The sequence below is a fragment of the Gavia stellata genome, chromosome 26, assembly GCF_030936135.1.
Source record: "Gavia stellata isolate bGavSte3 chromosome 26, bGavSte3.hap2, whole genome shotgun sequence".
NCBI lineage: Eukaryota > Metazoa > Chordata > Aves > Gaviiformes > Gaviidae > Gavia > Gavia stellata.
Window position 1 is genome coordinate 650,660 of NC_082619.1, and position 21,998 is coordinate 672,657.

The following is a 21,998-nucleotide window of genomic DNA, read 5'->3' on the forward strand; positions in this document are numbered from 1 at the left end:
TCCCCTCTGCTAACGGAACCAAAACGAGTGTCGTGCTTGCCTCATTCAGGGAAGGAAATTAGTGTCTTGTCTTAGAGCTAGTAAAGACAGTGAGTGCTGCGGGGCTTGGGGGGGGGTGTCTTCTTTTTTAATAAATTATTTACTATTGTTATTGTTGTTATTATTAATGTCTTTAAGCAGCAGTAAGGACAGGTCAGCTACGCCTGAGACAGCCTTCCCCAGCAAGAAAAAAGACAGCGTCTCTCAGGGCGACTCAACAGTGAGCTCTCAAAGTGGAGGTTTAGGCAGTAAAACGTTCTCCGGCCCCTCTAGTTCCAAAGGTTGCAAGTCGGACTTTGCTGGGAGCTCATGCTGCCGGAGGCATCTCATAGCTCGGGCTTTTCCTAGTGTCCCAACGGCTGACTACTGTCATGACGTCGAAGCTCCCGAGGTTTCAACATCCCAGCCATGCTAGTGGGACGGACACAACACCGAGTGAAACCAGCTGGGTATCGGCTGCCTGCTACAGAGCCGACATCTGCTTTTGGACAAGGGCCGGGCGCTCTCCTCCTTGCTTCCGAGCCGTCCGCCCACGAGCCATGGCACGGGCAGCGGAACCTCTCGAGACCGGAGGACTGCCGTTCGACCTCAATCTGGGTGGAAAGGGTTTTGATGGCTACGGTTTTCAAAAGGCGGTTCGTGCTTCGGGAGTCCCAAGGTTTCCCACGCTGCGTGCACTATGCGGCAGCCTCCCTCTCGGAGACGTGTCTCACCCTGGACGTCCTAAAAGCGACCGTTTCAGTATCTTCCCACTTCTGTCATAGCCTGGGGTGGGGGGGTTGTGTCTAACCTAACAAAATAGCTGTATTAATACCAAAATAGAAGTCTCTACTCTCTGGTCTTTTGTTTTCCTCTGAGCTTCCCTCCCCCGACGTTTATGTTGCCAAATTTCGCAGAGAAATGATTTTGTTTAACTGGAGAAACATCTCAAACCTCTGTAAAGGATTTTATGAAATCTCTTTGTCTCAAAACCGTAGAGCTAAACAGAGCCCATTATTTGAGGGTGTATTTTCTTACACTTTGAGAGACACAGGTGAAGTGACCTACATAAGCCAATTCCTAGCACATTACCGGCATCACTGTAACGTTAAGTGGCATGCTGCCGGGGAGATGGGTCTGTCTTATTTAACATGCGTATGTCTTATTCATAGCCTGGAAGGAAAAAAAGGTAAAGAAGCCTATTCATTAAATTCCCAGATGATGGCAAATGGGAGGAACGGCAGTTACCCATGAGAGGAGGAATGCAAAGGGGCTTTGACAGCCTCTGAGCAGGGACTAGATATTAAAATGGATCTCAGCGGGGGACGTGCCAATCTCTAACCTACGGGAAGGAATCAGCCTCGTGCCGAACAGAAGGAACTGGGAAGCAGGAATCAACAAAATACTCTGGGAGCGGAGGTGCGCTGCCGTGGGGGGTGACAGTACCCCAAGCATCCTGGCTGCCGAGTGCCGACACCCTGCCCACCGCTGCCCGCAGCAGCAGAACCGTCAAACCAGACGGATTCCAGTTCGACTCCACCTGCAGTAACTCCTCAGCTCTGGGCACGCTACCAAGGAGACGCTGACAGATTTCAGGGATGTTTGCAGAGATCTTATGAACATGACGAAAATAAAAAAGGGGTAGTAAATACCTGACAGCCATAAATCCAAGTGGAAGAGGAAGTATTTAAAAAAAAATAAAAAAGGTCAACAAAACTTAAATGAGAACAACAATGGAAGTGCGGAAGGAAATCTACCCTCCCTTGCCAGGATTTTCCTGACGCATAAACTTCTTTGACTATATGAGAAAGCCTCAAGGGCATGGCAAGAAGAGGAGAAGGAATCCAACTTGCATTTCGTAACAACCACATAGGGCACCAAAACGGGAAGAAAATCATCGCATGGTCAATACGAGCAGAAAGACAGACTGCCTTACCTTAGGGATCCACTCCACTTTTACAAGTTCTCAGCCCTTTGGTGCCAGCCTTACTTCTGCCTACTGGCCTCTCACCGGGATTCGACCTGCAGGCCCCTGCCCTCACTTTTGCAGATTAATTGCAACCGGTTGCCACCCGAGCCATTCCCTGGGGGAAGAGGCGTACTGCTGGGACACCTTTCCCTTCTGCACCCGAGGGCTTGCTGCGCGGCGGCCCCGAAGAGCTCTCCTGGGAGGTCTTCGAGTGGAAACCCCTTGGCCATGCGTTACATCGGAATAAAGGCAAATCAAAACAGACTTCTTAATTGCGTAGCGGATGCTCAGGTGCAGAAAGCATCCCTCTCTTTCACACTGTTACATCGTCTTCGCTGCAGAGGATGGCATAGCGAGTGTCTGCAATAGCAACAGAGGCCAAACAACACCCGCCCGCTCCTGCGGCACGACCCCCCCACCACCGGACGACCTGCTCCATCCTGGGGAAGTGTCCAACTTACTGTGGCTTTCCAAAAGCTGCGCACGTCAGTTCAAGCGGCTCCCCTTCTCTCGTGAGGCCTTGCACCGGGTAATTCTGCGAAACCCGCACTTGAGGCTTATCTGCAGGACAAAAACATCGTTTCGTGAACGGCCGCTCTCCCCTCGGCCCCCTCCGTGCCGTCTGCCGCACCAGCGGGTGAGCTCGGCACGGGCCCCCCGCCGAAGCGGCCGGCAGCGGGGAAAGGTGGAGCAGACAGCACTGTGCGCTCCGACCGGAGCGCCGCGCCTCCCCGGGAAATGCGTTTTGCCGAGCTGGAGTTTATCTCAGAACTCGCTTAAGCTAAAAGGAACTCGTCTGCCTTCGCGCCGAGGGGAAACCAGAGATATCTGTGGTGCTCGGAATTGATACGTTTTATCGTGGCTCATATATTACTGTACGACTATGCTTGGCGTCCACGCATCTTAGTATGTCGGGCTTTACGAGAGATGCTTGTGAGAAATGCAAAAAGAAGTCGCAGCCACCGCTGCTTTTGGTTAAACAACAGAAGGTTTTATGTCATCCAAACGAAGCTCTTCTGCATCCTAAAATAAACACAGAGAATTAAAGCAGTTATCGTTGGGGACCCAGCTCAGAAACGCTTCAGTAAGACCCTGCAGAAAAAAAAAAAGCCAAGCCACTAACCTGGAGTCCACAATTAAAAAATTCATTTCCTCCTACAACCGAAACACAGATTAAAAACACAATCTAAGCTGTAGCTAAAACGTTATCTGTGCAAGAAATCAATTCAATGCTACGAATGCCATTAAGCCAGATATATTTTTCAGGAATTTACTCAACTGTAAGGAACAAAGGAAGGCAAAAAAATCAGTATGCATAAAGGTTGAAACCATTTAAATGTTTCTATTTCCTTTGAGAGTAACTGCTACCAAAAATATTGGCTTGCTGCATTTTATTAACTGTGTTTAACTCATTAACATGCTTCCTATGGAATAATAGAGATGAGAAAAAAAAAAATTCCGTGTCAGGATTTAACCAATTTAAACTCTCATAATTTTCAGTAATGGAATAAGCTACACGAGTAAATCCTCTCCTGAGATGACTATACCACAAACATTTTATAAACTAATCCCCATTACAGATGCTTCTCGCAGCTATGAAACTCGGGCATCTCTGGGGGCCGCAGGCGGCGGCAGCCGTGCGGGGACTGCGGTGCTTTGGGGGTGTCACGCGCCCCAGGTGTGGAGTCCCGATTCCACTGCAAACGCGGGCGGCTTTGGCACGCCTGAGAAGAGGCTTAACGCTTTGCACATGCAAAACAAAGACGTGGAAGAGACCGGTACGTTCCAGGCGCGAGCTGAGCTAAGACAGGTCCTTCCTAGGAGGGCGGAAGAGCCTCTGAGCGTGCCCTTGAGCCAGAGCCCGGAGAAGGGACCTGTCCCCGGCGTACCCGGGCTCCCCCGTGGCAGCGAGGTGCGGGTACGGCCAAGGTGGTCCAGGTCTCGGAGGTACAAGCCAGCCCTGGGAGGGACATGGCACAAGCAGCCACGAGAAAAGCGCGGGAAGGCAAAAAGCGGTGCTGAAATGCTGTGCTAAGCTCGGTCTGCAATGCTCGGGTCTGCGCCACGAGCTCTTACACAATGCATAAACACGGGAAGACGAGTTAAACCAAGTATTACGCAGCAAGTAAATCACGAGCAGCGCCTTAAACGCTGTGCCCGTGCTCACCACTCTCATTCACGATTCCCACCCCCCCAGCCATCTGCTCGCTGTTTATTATTTGCTTTGCGGCAGTACCTACGAGCCCATGCCAGAAACACGGATGCTATTATACTCCGTGCCGTAGAAAGATTAGAAAACCTTTCCAGCCCGATCTATATGGGAACACGAAGACTACAGCACCCTGTGCTGAGAAAGCTCTGCGCAACAACTTCTGCAGCTTGCCTCTCCTGTTGCTCCCAGCCCGTTTTCATTAGCTAAATTTTAGTATTTCTAATGAGCTGTTTACCAGCTGGCAATTACTTATGGAAATCAAGAGGAATACGCTGAAGGCTTGCTGTACTGAGGGTGAACCGCAAACTAAGCGAGCTCTCCCAGAACTACAGGAGGCGAGCCCTTCCATTTCAGCTTACCCGCCCCACAGCCTCCATTAACAGATGAAGGCAGCCAAGTGAACCCGTAGCGTTTTCATCTGGACACCGTAGAGATGTCACCTGCGATAGAAATCTGGGCTTTATTAGCACACGCGCACGCACTCGTGAAGACAAGAGCATTCCCAATAGAGTTATCGCAGTGAACGCCTCTCCTAAGCAGGACTCACCAGCACACCAGTAATTACAGTGGGCACTTATGAAAACGCTTCATGAGACTGAAGGATTCGGAAGGATGGCTAGGCACTCAGGAGAACCGACATTTTAATTAGGCTCACGGAATACGAAAAAAATTTCACTTGCTTCAGCCAAGAATCTGGAGGGGAGCGGGGGGTGGTGTCTCTTTTCCTTTTTTTTAAGAACATGCGTGTAGACAATCTTCAGTTCTAGTTCTACTGCTAAGCGTCCCAGCTCAGACAAAGTCAGTATCCATCTTCTTCAGATTATGGACCCTGTTGGCAAAGCTTCCTGAAGCGCCAAGCGCCGTGGGAACCCGAGCTTGGCTCCTCCACAGGATCGTGGCTTTTAGTAGCCTACCCTGGTAAAGTTGCGATGTTTTCAAAACCTGGACTAGCAGTTTGCCAAGGGCACGTTCTAGTGGCAACGCCTGTGGCTGTATAATCCGGGCCAATGACTATCTCGGATGGTGACCAGGGCCTAAGGCAAGCAGCAGCAGAGTTTTTACCACGAAGTGCATTCCAGCAGCCCAAAATCCTTGACTTGGAACTTGGTAATATCATACCGCTGGATTACTACACAAAAATAAACGCTTGCATCTATGCATCTAAGCCACTACATACTCCACTGGCAGCCAATTAGATCTAACAACCCAAAGCTATTTCCTAGTACGCCTATTTCTAGCAGCTTAAAAAAACAGCCTTGTAATTTAATAAGGCACCTTTATTAAGCTAAATTCATTCAAAAGCTAAGAGTGATATACAAGGTTAAATACTGACAGTCTAAAGGTTATGCTGTAGCAGCAACCAATTTGAAAAACTTATTACAAACCCATTCTGCGTTTGATGAGATTTCTTTCACAACAGGCGCGCTATGTGCCTGCAAGCGCGGGGACCGCAGCCTTCCCGGAGGGGCCAGCACGCCCCGCTGGTCAGTTACGGTGCGTGCCAGCCCGACCCCGCGCCGGAAAATGCCCCGTCCCCCCCTCCCCGGCGAACAACCTGGAAGGCTCCTCCAGCGGACAGGTCGTGTCGAAGCGGCAGGCGCTCGGCGGCTCAGAGGAAGCCCAGCCGACGATGTGGTGGGAGAGTGCATCTCCCCTCTGGATCTCACCGGACACCCAGGCTGCACCCACTGACCGCTCCTTGGCTTAAATCTCCATGGCTTACAAGTTTATTCCGCATTTGTCCCGGTTCTTCCTCTTATTAGCTGCTTGCCCAGTTCTTGAGCCATCGGCAAAGATTATTAACAGAGACTTTTAAAGAACTTCAAATGCTTCGTGGGAGCGCTGAATAGCATCGGGCCAAGCACCCAGGCCAGTGCGTTCACTCTAAAAACACCACCGCTTGCTGACTACTCCCTAATGACTACCCTTTGAGACCTGCCAGTTAGTGATTTCTTAATCCATTTAAATGTGCGCTCCATCGATAACGCTTAGATCTCATTAATCAGCCATGATATCCCCTTATACTGAGATCGGTGCCTTACAAAAGCCTAAGCCTGTTATTTCTACCCGTCTCCTTTCATCACGCCAACCTACGACCTCAAAGACAGGCAAGCTCACCGTCTCAAAGCCCGTCAGCGGATGGATTTGGCAAGCCTGACCTCCTTGTGCGCCCAGGGCACCACGATGCTCCGGGCGGGTCAGCCTCGGGACCCTCCGCTGCACACCCCCTTCCCACCCCGCCGCTCCTCCACGGGGCTGCACCCAAAACCAAGCCGAGGGCAAACTGACAGCCTCCCCCTAAGTGCCTCTTTCCAAACGGCTGCCGTAACCTGTGGAGCTGCTGGAGGTGCGCGGCAAGTGCTCCGAAGGTGGTCGCTGCACACACTTCTCCACCCACCCACCCAGCCACTGGCTAAGTTCTCAGACGCTGCAGCCAGCAAGGATGCTAACACACAGCAGGCGTGACTGTTAGCTGGGAGTATGACCACGTACTTCAATGCAAGGCTGGTTTTCTTGCGAAAGGCAAGAAGGCACGTGAAAGGTGGTTACGTTCTCGCCCTCGTGCCTCTCCCCTGAAATACAACCAGAATGTGCATAACGAGGAAACTATGCGCAATAAATCGAACTCCGCGGTTGTACCCAGTAATGCCACTGTGCACAAGAGCTACTAGAAGCCGCTCTAGAAAACCTGTGTTGCACTCGACATACGTGTTCTTTGGGGCCATGCCAATCATAGCAGCGTTGAATCATCACACCCCAGCAGCTCCTGGTCCTCCAGCAATCTCCGTGCAAGTGATACGGCTCCTACAATGCAGCAATCTGTCCTCTCTGAACACAAAACCTGCACGGCAACGGTCATTAACAACACAGTAAAAACATTCTGGAAAACACCACTTCTTTTCCGAAGGCCAGGTGACTCCTAACCCTCGCCAACCATCACCAGCAACAAACCAGTCAACCCTTACCAGCTGCCACGCTCCCAGCTGAGGTTGGAAGGCAGCCGAACGCCTTCTTCCCACGCGCTGCTTTGGGTGGACAACATACAAAAACACAAAGGAAGAAGACAAGCTCTATATTGAGAGCAGGCTGGGGCTCACAGAGCTCCACCACAGAGCAGGAATGGGCACCGTCCAACGGTGCTGAGGTCCTCCTCGGTGGCTCAATTGCTCACAGACACTCAACACAGCAAGAGGGCTATCCAGGACCTCGGTACGTTTTCAGCACAGGATGTCTCTCTCTCTGCTCTAAATTACAGCTAAACACATGCATTAAGCAAACGGCCCATGACTCTAGATGGCCGGTTTCTTTCCAGCAGACGCGAGCAGCCAAAGACACGCTCCTGCAGCGGGTCTGGGTTCTGGGACGGGGGTACTGCAGCACGTGGCTCGGCGTCTTCCGCAACGCCGGACTGCTTGCCAACAGAGAAAATGCAAAATGGGTTCTTTCAGTGACGCAGCTGAAACTGCTCTTGCCTGCACTGTGAAATTAGGTACCGAATCCAAGTTTTCAAATCCATTTCATGATCACTGTATTAGTTCCTGATGTGCACCTCCTGGCAAGAGTGACGACAGATGGCACCCTCAGGAGAAGGATCCGGCGGGCCAAGCAGAGCTCCCGCCCGCTGGCGGCAATTCCAGCCGCAAAATCACCCAGATGATACTTCCTACGTGGTTCTTCAGGCGGGCGCTATTTCATCCAGCTCCTCCTCTCTGCTTTGTTCTGTAGCCCAAACTACTCAAAAAACCTGACTTCTGGCAGTTCCTGTACCTCACCCACCTCAGCACGCCAGGGGAGGGGCAGCAGGACCACGCTTTTCCATCCTGAAGGAATTCAGTGAAGGTAACACTTACACACAGGTACAAATACAACTGTCACCTTCATCCTAAAACCAAGCGGGTTTGCTTATCAGGAAGCGAAGTCTGCGTCAGAGACAGCCCCAACCCGGCAATCCCGCACCTTCTCCTCACCCTCGCAAGGACAAGAGTCTGCTTCGCCGATTTTCACCGGACTACTCTATTAAATAAAGAGATCCCGCGTTTAAAATAACGAATACGTGTCTGACTGGCAGTTCAGAACTGGTCTGGAAGAGCCTTTCGACCTCAAAGAGGACTTTGCAAAATTCGTCCTTGACTAAAGGAAGGTAACCACTTAGGTCGCAGCGGGAAAAGGAAAGCCAGAGCCCGCCAGGGATGGTGGGTACAAACACCTCCCTGTTAAACAGCTCAGTGCACGCTGCTGCTTCATGCTTGGGAAAGGCAGGGTCCATGCCGTACTGTGTGCTCCTCGCTCCCAACAACATTCCTCCGAGAAAACCTTCTTAATGAGCTTGCAAACGAGCACCCAACTGGGAAATGTCACAAACAAGAGTGGCTAATGCCCCAGAAAATCAAATAACTGAACACTTGGCTGATTGTGGTGCTTTTCGTATTTCCTAAAAGGAAAAAAAAAGCTTTAAATCAAAGTTTCTGAAGGGGTCAACACCTTGCTGAACAAAACAACTCATTTATTCGTTTTTTAGAAATCTTCTGATGATAAATTACATTGATGTTAATCACTTCACTGCATACTATGCAATTAATATTTGTACTCAATAGAAACGTAAGGATTACTGGAGATGCGACAGCATACATATACGGCCAATTTTTAACATAATTGGATGCAAATATTTCTCCCATCGTAACAGCAGAGGCCATAACAGATTCCATTGGTGCCTATTTTAAAAGTACACGTGTAGATATTATAAAAATGAACGTGCAATTAATTACAACTTCAGAAAAGCAAAAAAACAAACCAACCCAGAGAAAACGCCAGATCAAGACTCGGACACTTTCACTTCCAGTATCACGTAATGAGATAAGGAAAAGTACCAGAAAGGCTGAACTGAAATGTCTCCGAGAATATCTGGTTCCATTCAATTCCTCAATGGTATTTTAATGCATTTTGTTGCTTCATTTCCTTTCTGAAATTACACTCAACACACTGGTCTTCCAGCCCTCGCTGACGGATCTGACTCACAAAAAGAAAGTAACCCCAGCCAGAAACGGGACATTTTCAAACCACCACCACGCGGCAGATTGCGGCCGCCCGTTGCACAGGGTTACGCGTTTGCTGGCGTGGCTATTAATCGAGCACGGAAGTGTTATCGTTGCTGTGAGCACGTGGCACCATTTGTCAAACTCTGTCTGCTTGTGAGAAGCGTTACCGGGGGGGTTCCATACATATTACACTGTGCTCGTTTGCAGAGGTTTCTTTTTAATAATATACCCTACGTTCACGTGGAAGCATTTACCTCAAAACTTCACAAGGGGCCAGGTTGTGCCACGTTACATATGCAACAAGTAGCTTACTCCCTGAGCAGGACAAGTTAATACTCGGCACGACCCAGTCTCCCTGGCAGTTTTGCTGACCACAGCAAAACAGTCTTTCCCCCCGGTACATGCGCTGTGAACTTGCTTTTCATTTTTTGAGTTCAGGGTACAGTAACAAGTAATGGGTAGGCATTAGGACAGCTTATCAGGTACTGCAGAATTTCGATTATTTTCCCATAGCAGAAGCCGCCCCCACGCACAAGAGGAGGAGCAAGAGACCCAGTCCTCCCTCCTCTCCATCAGAGATGACAGAATCACTAAGGTTGGAAAAGCCCTGTAAGATCATCAAGTCCAACCATCAACCCAACACCACCATGCCCACAAAACCATGTCCCAGAGCCACGACAGTCTCAGCACCCGGGAAGACGCTTGGCAATAACCAGGGAGGGACCAGAGCAGCAGCAAGACAAATCAGGTGTAGCAGAGGGAACGATCGCCACGTTAAATCTTGGCCGAGGCGACAGAGGGTTCGGTGCTGCACGCGCACAGGGTACGCCAAGCCTCACCGTTATGAAGAACCCCGCAGTTTCGCCCTGTGAAGAGTCTGCAGTTGCTCTGCCTGTCCCCCTCCAAGAGCATTGCCTGCTTCCTCCCTCCTGGCGCAGGAAGTCTGGAACAACCCCAGCCTGGGGTGAGGAGGCCAACAACCACTTCGAAATATCTTCCCAAGGCTACGGAGAAACTTAAACAACCCAAAACCCCGAAGTCTGCAATTTTCTTTGAACTACAACACAGAAGGAAATGTTCAAATGAATTGGTTTTAAAGCAGAGTGAAGTAGGTCACTTTGCAGACTTAAATTTGTGCACCTTCCTTTCTTTTTTCAGCAGAGGAGAACATTTCAATGAAATAAATACCCATTTTGGGCAACACTCCAAATAAGCTCAAGTACAAACGCTCCAGATCGTCAATGACGCTTAGGGTCCTCATTTCCCAAAAGACATTCGACATACCTAGCATTCAGAAATTCACCCTAAAAAGAGAAACGGTAAATGTTCTGAAGGGAGAACAAAGGAACCCTGGGGGAGGAAATGCCTTCCCCCCCCCCGCCACCAGCCAGCCCAAAGCTGCGCCCTGCCGGCGCCCCGGCTCTCCCGGGGGGGCATTAAGAAGCCACCGCCGCAGCGCCGAGGCAGCGTGTGAGGAACAGCAGCTGTGTATTCTTCTTGGAAAACGGCTGGACCGTGTGGGAGAGTAACCTGGGAAAATGCCTGTTTTGGTTTCGAGCTCGCTCGCCTCTGAAGGGCACAAACTGCACGCGGCTCAGGGTCTGTTCCCTTTTGCAGGTTGCACTTTGAACAGTTTCCTGGGATGACAAATGTCCCACCCCTCCCTTCCCCACTTGGCAAACCATGCAGGCTTTTTGTTTTCTGCTGAGAAACCCACAACTTTTGAGTTGCATCTTAGAAAAAAATCTCTCCATGCTCTGAAACTTAGTCAGACAAAAAATACCTCATTATCTGAGAAGGCTCCATCCATCATCCTCCTGTCCTTCCCCAATGCATTTCATGCTCGAGTTGGATACATTAAGTGCAGAGAAATACATCTGCTGAGAAAAATATTTTCCTGCGCCCTGCTGATGTTCCGAAGAGGCGGATCTGCCGTGCCCTCGGTGGGAACGGGCAGGACTTACGGGGAGAGAACTACGAGCAAAGACTTGAGCAAGGAGTGCAGCTAACCGATCTGGAGCGACGCCTCTCCGGCTGCAACAAAAGCAGCAACGCCCGTGCGCGCGAGCAGAGGATGAGCAACGAAGGCCGACTGCCGCCGCCTTGGAGATGCAGCAGTTGGCGTGCCTGCAAGGCAACAACGTGGTCAGTGCACAAACAGCAGTCGGGAGGAGTCCCTTGCTCTGACTGCAAATCCCGTCTCTAAAAAGCAATCAAGAAAGTATCAATTAGGTCTGATTGTAGGAGCCTGAGTTCCCCAAGAGGCCAAGCCCGTGCCCACAGGAGCTCTGATCGAGATGGCCGCCCGTGAAGACAAGAGGATCTTCCTCCTGCTCGCGCTCCCCCGTTGGCCAACAAGTCATCAGCTTGAAGCAGGAAAGCTCAAGGGTACAAGTTAGCTCTCTATCTGCCTTTTCTACCCCAAGTTCAGGTCCAACAGCAGGTATTAAATGCAGATGTCTGGACACACTCCAGCACATCAAGTCCCGAAGCCGCTAATTGCTGGGAGCCGCAAGGTTATGACGCACGACGTGTTCTTCTGCTGGTACTCTTCTCTCAGGCCATCTGCTGCAGCCCGCTGAAAGAACTCGCTGGACTAACATGGGTCAAATCCCCATCTATAAACGTAATTACTTCTAACAAGCTGAGTTTAATTCAGACCAGAACATAAAACCAAACCAGCCCGAAAGTCCTTTTCCTACTCATCCCCATTCCCTTCCAAGGAGGCTCTGCGCTAGCGCCATTCCGGCAAACAGCTCCAGAACAACCCAAGGGGATGCTAAAGTCAGTGCTAAGGGCGGAAACCCGTGCAACGGCTGCAACAGGAGCCTCCAGCACATTAGCCGAAGACTGCACGCGTCCCGTAGGACATCCAAATCACGGCAGTCCACGTGTGCTCTGCCCTCGTTGCACGGGGAACCCCGCAAAGGCTGCAGGCGGAAGTGATCAAGATGGGATTTAGCTGAGGAAGAATGGAAAAAATGTTAACTTTTTTGCAGAAACAGTGGCCCTCTCTGATCCCATCACACTATCAGGATTTCAGAAAGGAAGCCGAAAGGTAATGTGATGCCCCTTACACTACGGGGAAGAAACCCTGCAAGCCTTCAATACCTCCGCATAATAGGGGAGATGGGATTTTTTTTCTCCCCGTTAAGTATTTGATCAAGCCTCACAAAGGTGCTAATGTATTATTAAAGCTAATGGAGCTCTACAAGAAATGTTAATGGACATTAAGTTTGCATAAATGAATTACACATTAGCACAGTTGCAGGAAATCTAGTATCTGCCAATTTAGGTAGTATCTGATCATTTCTGTTTTCCTCATTACAGGAACATTACTTCCCGCTAGTTTCAGAGATATGAGAACTGTAACCAAGACGTTCATAATGAAACTACATAATGAAGCAGATGAAATAAATTAACACAAAACTTCCTCTTCCCCTTTCAATGTAATGTCACAGTTGAAGCAAACCTACAAAAACAAGCGCTGTGAATCACCCCCAGAAAACCACCCCGTTTTCGGAGGCAGCCCAGCCTTGCTGCGAGGACCGTCTGACTTCGCTTTTGGGAGCCATTTTCTGCGTCGAGGTGTGCGTCTGCAGCAGCTCCGTTATCTCCAGCAGCTGACGGTCAGGCGTGGCTGCATTTGGGAGCCCAGGTATTTGCAGGTACCTGCTCATGAACCCTGTTAACATCATATACAGTACAGCAGTTCCTAAACAAAGTGAAATGCATTATTAACACTGAACGTGTTGGGAGGATTACAGAAAACAGGTTGCCCTCAATCAGCGGTGCTACTGCAGATTCCACGTAACTCGGGTTACTCCGATTTAGAAAACCAGTTGGTGCTGTACGTTCACAACGCACAATACTGAGTTTCTCTTGCACAGTACCAAGCTTTTGCCAGCGAACTCCAGCAGTGGCCAGTCGCTTTGATGTGCTAGAACAGAAGCACTTTTCAAAGAGATAAGTAGGTTGCCAAAAGAAAAATACTCAGATTTAATCTGTTCTGACAATTATAAAGCCCAGCCAGGAACCCTGGACGCTGCAAGTTGTACGTACAGAAAGTCGTTTCTTACGAGAGGGAAGGTACGTATTTATAGTATCGTAGACGGGCTAGGAAAAGTCGTGGCTTAACCCATGGAGGGGTACCCAACGTTTTTATTTCAGTTTTTCAATAACAGGATATAAACCTCATCTAGCAAATAGTTCCTGAACTCTTAAGTGAGCAATTTAATACGTTAAAAGAATTAAAAGTGCTGCTACTCACACATGACTTCTAGGTAACGCTGTGTCTGCAAGTCTTTGACAGCAGGGTGATCCACCAAGCAGATGACAGGGACCCCGTCATCCTCCCGTCCCACCTTCAGCACCAGCTGACTGGTCACCGTGTACATGTCGGACCACTGCTCCACCTCCGACTTGCCTGCCGGGGAGAGGAGCGGAGAGTGAGCGGAGAGTGAGCATGGGAGGGAGTACCTACCGCACCCAGGTCACCTCCCTCCCTTCCATGCCCGGGTGACGCCCCCCTTTTGGATACCCGGGTCCCCCACCGCAGCCACTGGGCTTTAGGGGAGGGGGGCAGGCGTGCGCGGAGTAACACACCTCTCCGTGGGGCTGCCGCCCACTGAAGTCCACACTACGTTACCGCAATGATTAACAAGCCCCTTACGCCGTCCCCAAATCCCCAAACTCTTCAATCAATGAGCTACAAATCCCCTCCCACTCTTGAATTAACAATTAGCTAGCAAAGTGATTAAACAGATTAACTTAATTAGAAGTAGTATTGATAAGCTGAAGCGTTTCAGCAGTGCTCCGTTGGAAGGAGAGAACAGCAACGGCAGTTGGAGCAAAGCACGGTTTGGGACTGGCTGCCTGAAGGATGCCATGACGCACGGCACGGAAACGAGGAGCAAGAAAAGACGAGACGGGAGAAAAAGGATTTTCCCAGCAACTCAGCAAGCGCCTGCTGACAACGCACCTCCACTTCGTTTTCAGATACTCTTATCTGGGGCTTTTCATTTACGAACTCACAGTCAAAACGTTAGGAGTAATTCTTGTAGCAGAAATCTTTCAAACACAAAATATTTCTGTATAATATATTACAGCGGTACAGAGGGTAGCTGCAGAAAGCGACACCTCTTGATATTTAGAGGAAAGGCTTTCCGATCAGAGAAGCTCCACTTTCCTGCTATTCACAGCCCGCAACCAAGTATTTTGGTTTCTCTACTTCTGTGTAAAAAACAAACCCCAAAGAATCAGCAGGGTGAGCTGGTACTGCAAGGAGCTAGTACTCGGCTCAGCAGTCTTCAAAGAGAAAGGAAAGCTGGGATTCAATTGCCAACACAAGAAAATTCCACCCAGAAGTGGGACAGGTCAAGCACAAAGGGTCAAATACTATCGCACTGCTGCCCACCGGCATGGGGAAGGGACCCCAGAAAGGGATCGCTGGAAGATCTGTACACCACTTCGATGAGGGGAATCCGTGGGGCACTGCTTGGCGTGGCAGCAGGTCTGCGTTCCACCTTTATCAGCACGCTCTCAGCATGTGTCCTACTTGGATGCTCCTAGCTGTTGTACTTAAAGAGAGCGTTTTCTCTTGCCCTTGTAGGGAGCGGACTGAGGTAACGAGTCTGGACTTCTGCAGAGAGCCCTTCGGTGTCTCAGAGCGGGTAAAGCACAAAGGTGCTGTCAACCAAGCTCACATCTACATGCAGACTTCAGCTAACAGCACGTCACATGCAATCAGAGTCAGTGACTCGAGTGTGCAAATACCGGGAGCGACCAGACTTCAGGGAGTCGGAGCAACCCATCTTGTATGAATATTCAGCTGAACACAGAGAAAACGCTCTATCAACAAGAGAGCTAGACGTGCAGGTGAATTGAAAGTCTTTACAGCCCAAAGCGCAGATGATCCTACCTGTACCCAAAACAGGGCAGAAAGCTACATAAAGCGCGGTGGGAGTAAATGCAGCGCGCAGCTTTGGGGCTCCTCCAGGTCACCGGCTGTTACGGAAAGACTCCAGAACCCTGCCCTCGCGTCCGGCAGGTAGGTAGAGGACCAAGTAGAGTTCAGCCCTCTGTGTTAGAGAATAATCTGTCGACCCACATATTCCTTTGTTCCCCAGCTGGCGTTTTAAGCAGCTCGCTCTACTTGGTTTTCTTTCTCCCCCCCCCGCCCCCCGCTGAAACTGGCAACAGAGCACAAATATCCAGCATGACCGAAATGCTTTCAGCTATCTGAGAAAAGCAAGTGGCTGAGAGGATACATCTACCGGTTAGCTCCTTGTTTCCTTTGAACCATCTGATGGTGGTGGCTGGTCTGCTGGCCATGGCAGTGCAGTTCAGCTCAATCTCTTCTCCCTCAGTGGCGATTTCTTTCTGGATATCAATTACCAAATTGCGTGGCGGGACTACAATGGAAAAGACAACACAACACACGCTTGATGAAAGACACATTTTTTGATCACTAACACAAGACAAAACCTTCATGAAAACCCGTAAAATCTACCAGAGGAGACTAGCCACCAGCATTTATTTGATCTTTCCATCGATCCAGCCCTTTGATAGGGGGTTTCACACTAATCAGAGTAAGGCTTTCACTCTCCGCCCCATAATCATCGTAGTTTTGCAAATTATTACTTATCAAATTTGTAACTTTCTGTTCTCTCTCCCAGGCGGGCCCTGTTCCAGGGAAGAGCTTTAGTCTTCTGCGCTACTGAGTTGTGTATGTTGCCATTTAAAAATACAGCTTGACTCCGACTCCCTGACAAGGAGAGGAAACACAAAAGCTGACATTTGGAAGTGCATTACTTACCGTGCCTCGAACCTCGCAAGGCAATTTTTCTCTCCTGCTGTTCAGCTTCAAGCCTCAGCCGTAAGGAGTGGAAGCAGGCCAGCAAACATCAAGCGCGTTTAAGACGCTCAAAAAGCCACCGAGCACGAGCCCGGAGCGGAACGCCATCCCCTTGGGAACACCACTGTCCCCCCCATCACTCCACCATGAAGCAAACAGAAAACCGTCCCGGAGGGAGGAGGGAGCCAGCTCCGCACCCTGCGCCAGACGCCCGCATCACATGGCGATTCCTTCAGGACAGTAATTTGCCGTTCTCCCCAGAGACGCATCTTCTATAGGTCACGACTCTCGTAAAACACCAAGCCAGAAGACTATACTCAATGAAAAATAATCCAGTAATATTGAGAAACAGGCTAGAACTTCAGGGGGATAAGCATCACTGCAGCACAACCCAGAAACACAACAAATGGGCTTAAAAATGACGACACAGGGAACAAGGAATCTCTTCCCCATGAAGGCACCCGGAGCCGGTGAGGCAAAAAACAGAAAAAAATGAACATCAAGAGTTCGTACAGCACAGAGCTGCAGTTTCAGAAAAAACCCAGAACGTCCAAAGGAAACCCAACTTTGCTCTGATCAATGTGATTAAGCAACTGCATAGTTCAAATGTGACTAACATGTTTTTGAGCTAATGAAGAACAAATATGTATAAATACCATCCAGATGATCAAATGGACTAATTAGTCACTCGTGGCTTTTCTCTAGAAAGAACAGAACGGGCTACATATTTGAGATTTTCACATGCTCCAATTAAGCATGAATAAATCTACATATCGTGTCACAGAAGACATTAAAGTACACGGGAGAGCAGGGGGAAGCACGCTGCCACAGCAAACGCGAAGTTCTCGCCGAATGCTGCCTCAAAACTTTGCTCCGCTCTCCCAAGCGAGCAACACTGGAAGCAGATCAGCAGAACTACTCTTTGATCGAATTTAAGATATATCGACGTCTGAGAGACAACCACGAGACCTTTGGTGGGGATGCACTCCTAGCAGGACCAGCCACGCACCCACACTGAGCAGCACTCCCCTGCCCTGGCTCATTTTGCCTAGTAGTTAGAGAGTCAATAATACAGAAGACAGGAAATCAGTCCTGTCATCCTCCAGTCATCCTTGGCGATGGATACGCCATCTCTCCGTAGAGATGCTAGCTAAGATGAGCAGTCCCCTCCTTAGTCTTCTGATAATAAAGATCCACCTTCCCTGCCTGCTCTGTGACCTACGGTTCGGCCCCAGTATGCGATGAAGGTGAAGAGAAAACAGCCGCTGCTTTACGGATGTCGGGGAAAAGCAGGCGCACGCCGGCCACGCTGCAAAGCCATCTCAAAAAGGACTGAAGTACAAGGCAAGAAAACAGATTTTCCCCGGAATTCTGAAGCACGATTCACGTTTAAAAAAAAAAAGCCAAACCCCTGCATTTTATTTTGCCTCCCACTTGAAAGACACGCAGTGCTGGCTTACAGGCGATAGAGTAAGTGCTGTTCTTTCAAACACCTTCTTAGCAGTGAAATGAAATCCAAGGAACTATTTTTGCACGTGTGTGATTACAGAGAAGAGCTGGAAGAGAGCTTCCTATTCCTATGAACACTGGAAAGCGTACTAAAACTTTGAAGATGTTGATAAACGTAATAGCTATAGTAGAACTGCTTATAAACATTACTTAAACAACGTATAAAAACCTAAGAACCAAATCTCATTAAATAAAAGAAGGAAGATTTAAACTAATCAGCCAGCGAGATCTTACATTAAGTCGCCCTCTGTGATTCAGGTTCTGCTATTAATAGCCTTAAAAGGCGCTGCTAATCTCCAGAAACAGCTCTAATAGCACGAGCTGCTATTACTGGTAACCGCATCGGTCTCGCGGCTGCATGAGCACCGCAGCCTCGCAAAGCCCGAGGGAGCGGAGGAGAGGCAAGAGCTTGGCAGGGCTGCGCCTGGGCCTGTTTCGGTCGGGGGGACGGAGGCGAGGGGGCAGAATTAACTCCAGCCCTGCAAAGAGCCGTTCCTACGCAAACGAGCCAACTTAGGATGTCAAACGAGAGATCTTACACTCTCTTACATGGGAAACAAATTTTGCTGAAATTAATAGGAAGCTATCACTTCCCATTAGCTGAACTCACGATTTTGCTGAACACGTAAGTCAACTGACAGCCATGCAAAAACTTCCGCATCTCCACAACGGCAGGAGGCTCGCCAGCGATGCTGTTAGTAATATTTGCCCTTAAGGAATATCATCGATGGGCAAAGATGCTGTCATTCGTCATTAAAATGTAATCTCTCAAATCCCCAAGTTTTGGAAGAAAAGATTCAGTATGTGATCAGAGCAGTCTGATTACTGAAAACACAACATTCATAAACAGAACAGCTCTGCCATGCTACCAAGCATTCGCGTTCATTTATTGTCCCTCTGCGTATCAGATAATTATCGAAATACATTTTCTACAGCTTTTACTTTCTGGCCGACTTCTTTCTTGCTTCACCGAATGAGACGCAACCAGCGCGACTTATCTTCCCTTCTTCCTGAGAAACGCGCCTTCTCTCACCCTAAAGAAAACGGATACGGGATGGAGGCAGGCTAGTCTTGCACAGCGCCTGCCGCTCTGCCGAGCCTTGGGCTGGACAGACACTCCTTCCAGGACGTTGGCCGGTCCAGACGTGCCCGAAAAGCAAACGATTCACTCAGACACTCTTACAGAGCAGCGACAGCACCCGCAAGTAATCCCTGCAGACTCTCTGCAAACGAAGGCTGGTATTAAACCCCACTCCCTAAAGGGCAGGAAAACCTCACAGCCTTCCCAAGTGACCTGCCCAGGTAAAAGAGAGGCTTGGAAGTGGAGAGCGCATCCCACTTACAGCTCTGCTTATTCTCTGCAGCCAAAAAAAGCCCGTGAACAAAAGGGGAAGACCCGAGCATCACACTGAATACGACGTAACCTACAAAGAGAGGTTCAGGGTGCAAGCAGGGACGCCTTGCAAGACAGCAAGGTGACGTGAGGGCTATGACATGCCACCGGACAACCTGCCTGGTATTTGCTGGCGACACTTGAAAATCTTGTGTCTGCAGGTTCAAGCCCTAAGCTGCGCTGAGCTATTGAAGAGCCGAGCCGGTCTCCAGTGGGAGTGGGAGAGCACTCAGCGTTCAAGCCCTTGCTGTGTTTTATCACCGGAGAGCTGCAGCTCTAGCTCTCCAAATGCCGTGCCGAGCCCCATCCCGCTGACCCCGTGTGTCCAGGGATTACGAAGCTCACCGCAAGCACATTCTCAGTCCTTACCCAGCACTGTAATGGTGGTATAGATTTCCTGGGGGGGATCAGTGTAGAGCTGGCAGAAGTACCTTCCTTCGTCAGAAATGGAGACGTTTGTCAAGGACACTCGGAGCTCGCTGTTGGAGAAGTTCACCAGCTGGAACCTGCTGTCCTTCAGCGCTGTGGAGCAAGCACACCCTTAGTGACTGCGATGAGAGGTGCAGCGTCCCCTCTCACCACACAGCAAAGTCAAAGCTCTAGAAAAATGGCCGTGGCATCTAGAGAAGCACCCCGTGGGTTCCTGACCGCAGCTTCCATCCTGCTTCTTACCTCTGCCTCTGGACCTACAAAATACTTCTGTTCTCAGATCGTTAACAAAGAGTCAACACAAGCAAATCACCGGGCACAGTATCAAATCTTTGGACACCGTTTCATTATCAAATGGCTTAGGGACACATAGGTAAATCGCTTATTGTGAAACTCCTCTTCTACGCGGACCCGTTTCTGACTGTACGCAGTCAGCGGACTAGGCGCAGCGTGGAAGATAGAAGACTAGGGAAAAGCATAGTTCCAAATTTGTTTCCTGACCAGTAATGGCTGTCGAAACACTTTTAGGAATTGCCCCCGCAAGCGTACATCGTGAGATCACACAACGCCTCGGAAGAGAACGTGGTTCGCCGTGCGTTCTTCCACAATGCTGGGGACAAGGTACCGCTGTGTCCCGTCCCCACAGTGACATTAATGCAGACAATTTATAGCACTGCGCTGCAGCTACCATGCTCCACGGCATTGTCACAACAGGAAACAAAGCCAGAGTCATTCACCAGACACGGCAGTGACGGGAGATTTTGTTTTGGTTACAAAGAAGCCTAGATTGTCTTGAAATTTTCAGTCTTCGAACCAAACAGATTACCTCTGAGAGCACTGCGCTGTCTCGGCGTTGCCCTATTCGGTTTGTTTGTGTCAGCTAAATATTTGGCACTCAATTGCAATTCCCCCAGAATTACTACAATCAATTCCTACTGCAAAGTAAGACGGTCTGACTTTTAAAGGGGACCATCAAGGTTTCCATTAAGGAGAAAGATTATGATTGCCTGTCTCATCTACCCTCTAAAGAATTGACTAAACTTTAAGTGTCTGGCATTACATTAAAAGAAGAGACCTCCGCAAATGCCTTCTCCCGAGTGCAGGCGAGGCGCAGGAAAAGTTGTTCTCAAACAAGGGAAGATGAAACTTACGTCTGAAATCTCTGAAATAAATGGTTTGCCTGTTGGGATTCAGGAGCTGAATCACCGAGTCGTCGCTGTTCTTGACTCGGCAGCTGATGGTGGCGACGTCTCCCTCCACCACCGTCACGTCTTCGGTAACCAAATTCTGACCATCACCTTAAAGAGAGAGTAAAGATGAAATCGCAAAGTCAGAAAGGACGTCAGCGAGTCTCCTTCGGAAACGACAAGCTCCACCACTGCCGCACGCCCAGCGCTCTCGCAACACATGCCCGGCGGCACAACCCACGGGCCACTCTGCCGAAACGATCTTGGATTTTTAACCGAGCAGCCTAAGCAAGGAAGAAGCTGTATCTTCTGCAGGGGAAACCTCGGGCAGGCAATGGAGGGATACCAGACGGCCAGCCGTTCGCCCCGGGGCCTCCGGCCGGCTGGGGTTAGAAGGAGCCGGGACCCTCACCCTCTTACCCCCCCGCCAGCGACTAAGCGCACACAACTCGCACAGCCAAGGTTGGGGTTTGCCGGGGCTGGTGCCAACGTCGCTGCCGAGACACAAGTACCCGCTCGACAAACACTCAAACCAGCAACGCCAGGGAATCCAAACACGTATCTTCCCCCCCCGGACTCTACCGGCCACCACTAAATTAAAGAGGAGTAATGGGAAGGAAGCCCTACGATGGGAACAGAGGAAAAAGGACGACGCTATGGCTAACCATTTGTAAAACGACCGCCGTAGGGCCTCATCGCGGAGCATGCTTTTCATTGCAAAGAGGCCATTTTATCCCGGCGCATTCTCTCTGCTGTATTTTAAAGCATGACCAAAGGCAGAGGACGAGGGAAAGATCCCACTGGCCGCCGCACCCCACGCCACGCTTTAATACTGGTACCGGCCTCAGGGGAGCCAGCTCTGCGCCACATGCACGGCAATGGCAGAAATCCGCTTCCCCTCTCAACAGATGAATTTTGTTAAATTACCTTCAAAGAACAATTCGCTGTAAGAGGCATTTATCCTTTGACTTGAGCAGGCAGACTTTAGGGAACCCGGTTTTACTCACTCTGTGTAATCAGTAGGCGCTATTAATGTCCAGAGGCAGGAAAAAAAGAATTCGATGCAATTATGCTGTGGGAGCCTTGTAATCATTTACAGGTCATCACCTCGAGAACTCTCCTCCTAATGAATCGAATCAGCACATCACACGCACACTGAGAAATTTGCTTCACGTGTTACAGAATGCCAGGGACGGGAAGTTGAAAAAAGTCCTCTCGCCCTGTGTTCTCTCCGTTTTTCCTTCTTTCTTTCCAACTTGCATTTTTTATTTGATGCGCCTTGGAAATGAACGTTTGACAAACAGTTTGCGTCGTTTGGAAAGAAAGGGCTGGATACATCGTCAGACACCTTGCCATGCCTGACGGCACTGAGCTAAAGCCTGGGCACAT

At 49.7% G+C, this 21,998-nt stretch overlaps 1 protein-coding gene across 1 annotated transcript in view; it reads right to left on the reverse strand.

Moving 5' to 3' along the window:
• Window positions 1–21,305, reverse strand: part of CADM1 (cell adhesion molecule 1) — a 54,277-nt gene extending 32,972 nt beyond the window's left edge. The window contains exons 1-6 of the mRNA XM_059829547.1: window positions 21,275–21,305; window positions 20,574–20,720; window positions 19,363–19,515; window positions 15,511–15,648; window positions 13,506–13,661; window positions 2,449–2,548 (exon numbers count right to left, since the gene is read on the reverse strand). Of these exons, the coding sequence (XP_059685530.1) occupies window positions 2,449–2,548; window positions 13,506–13,661; window positions 15,511–15,648; window positions 19,363–19,515; window positions 20,574–20,720; window positions 21,275–21,305 (725 nt within the window). The remainder of the gene's footprint in view (window positions 1–2,448; window positions 2,549–13,505; window positions 13,662–15,510; window positions 15,649–19,362; window positions 19,516–20,573; window positions 20,721–21,274) is intronic.
• Between the last annotated feature and the right edge of the window lie 693 nt (window positions 21,306–21,998).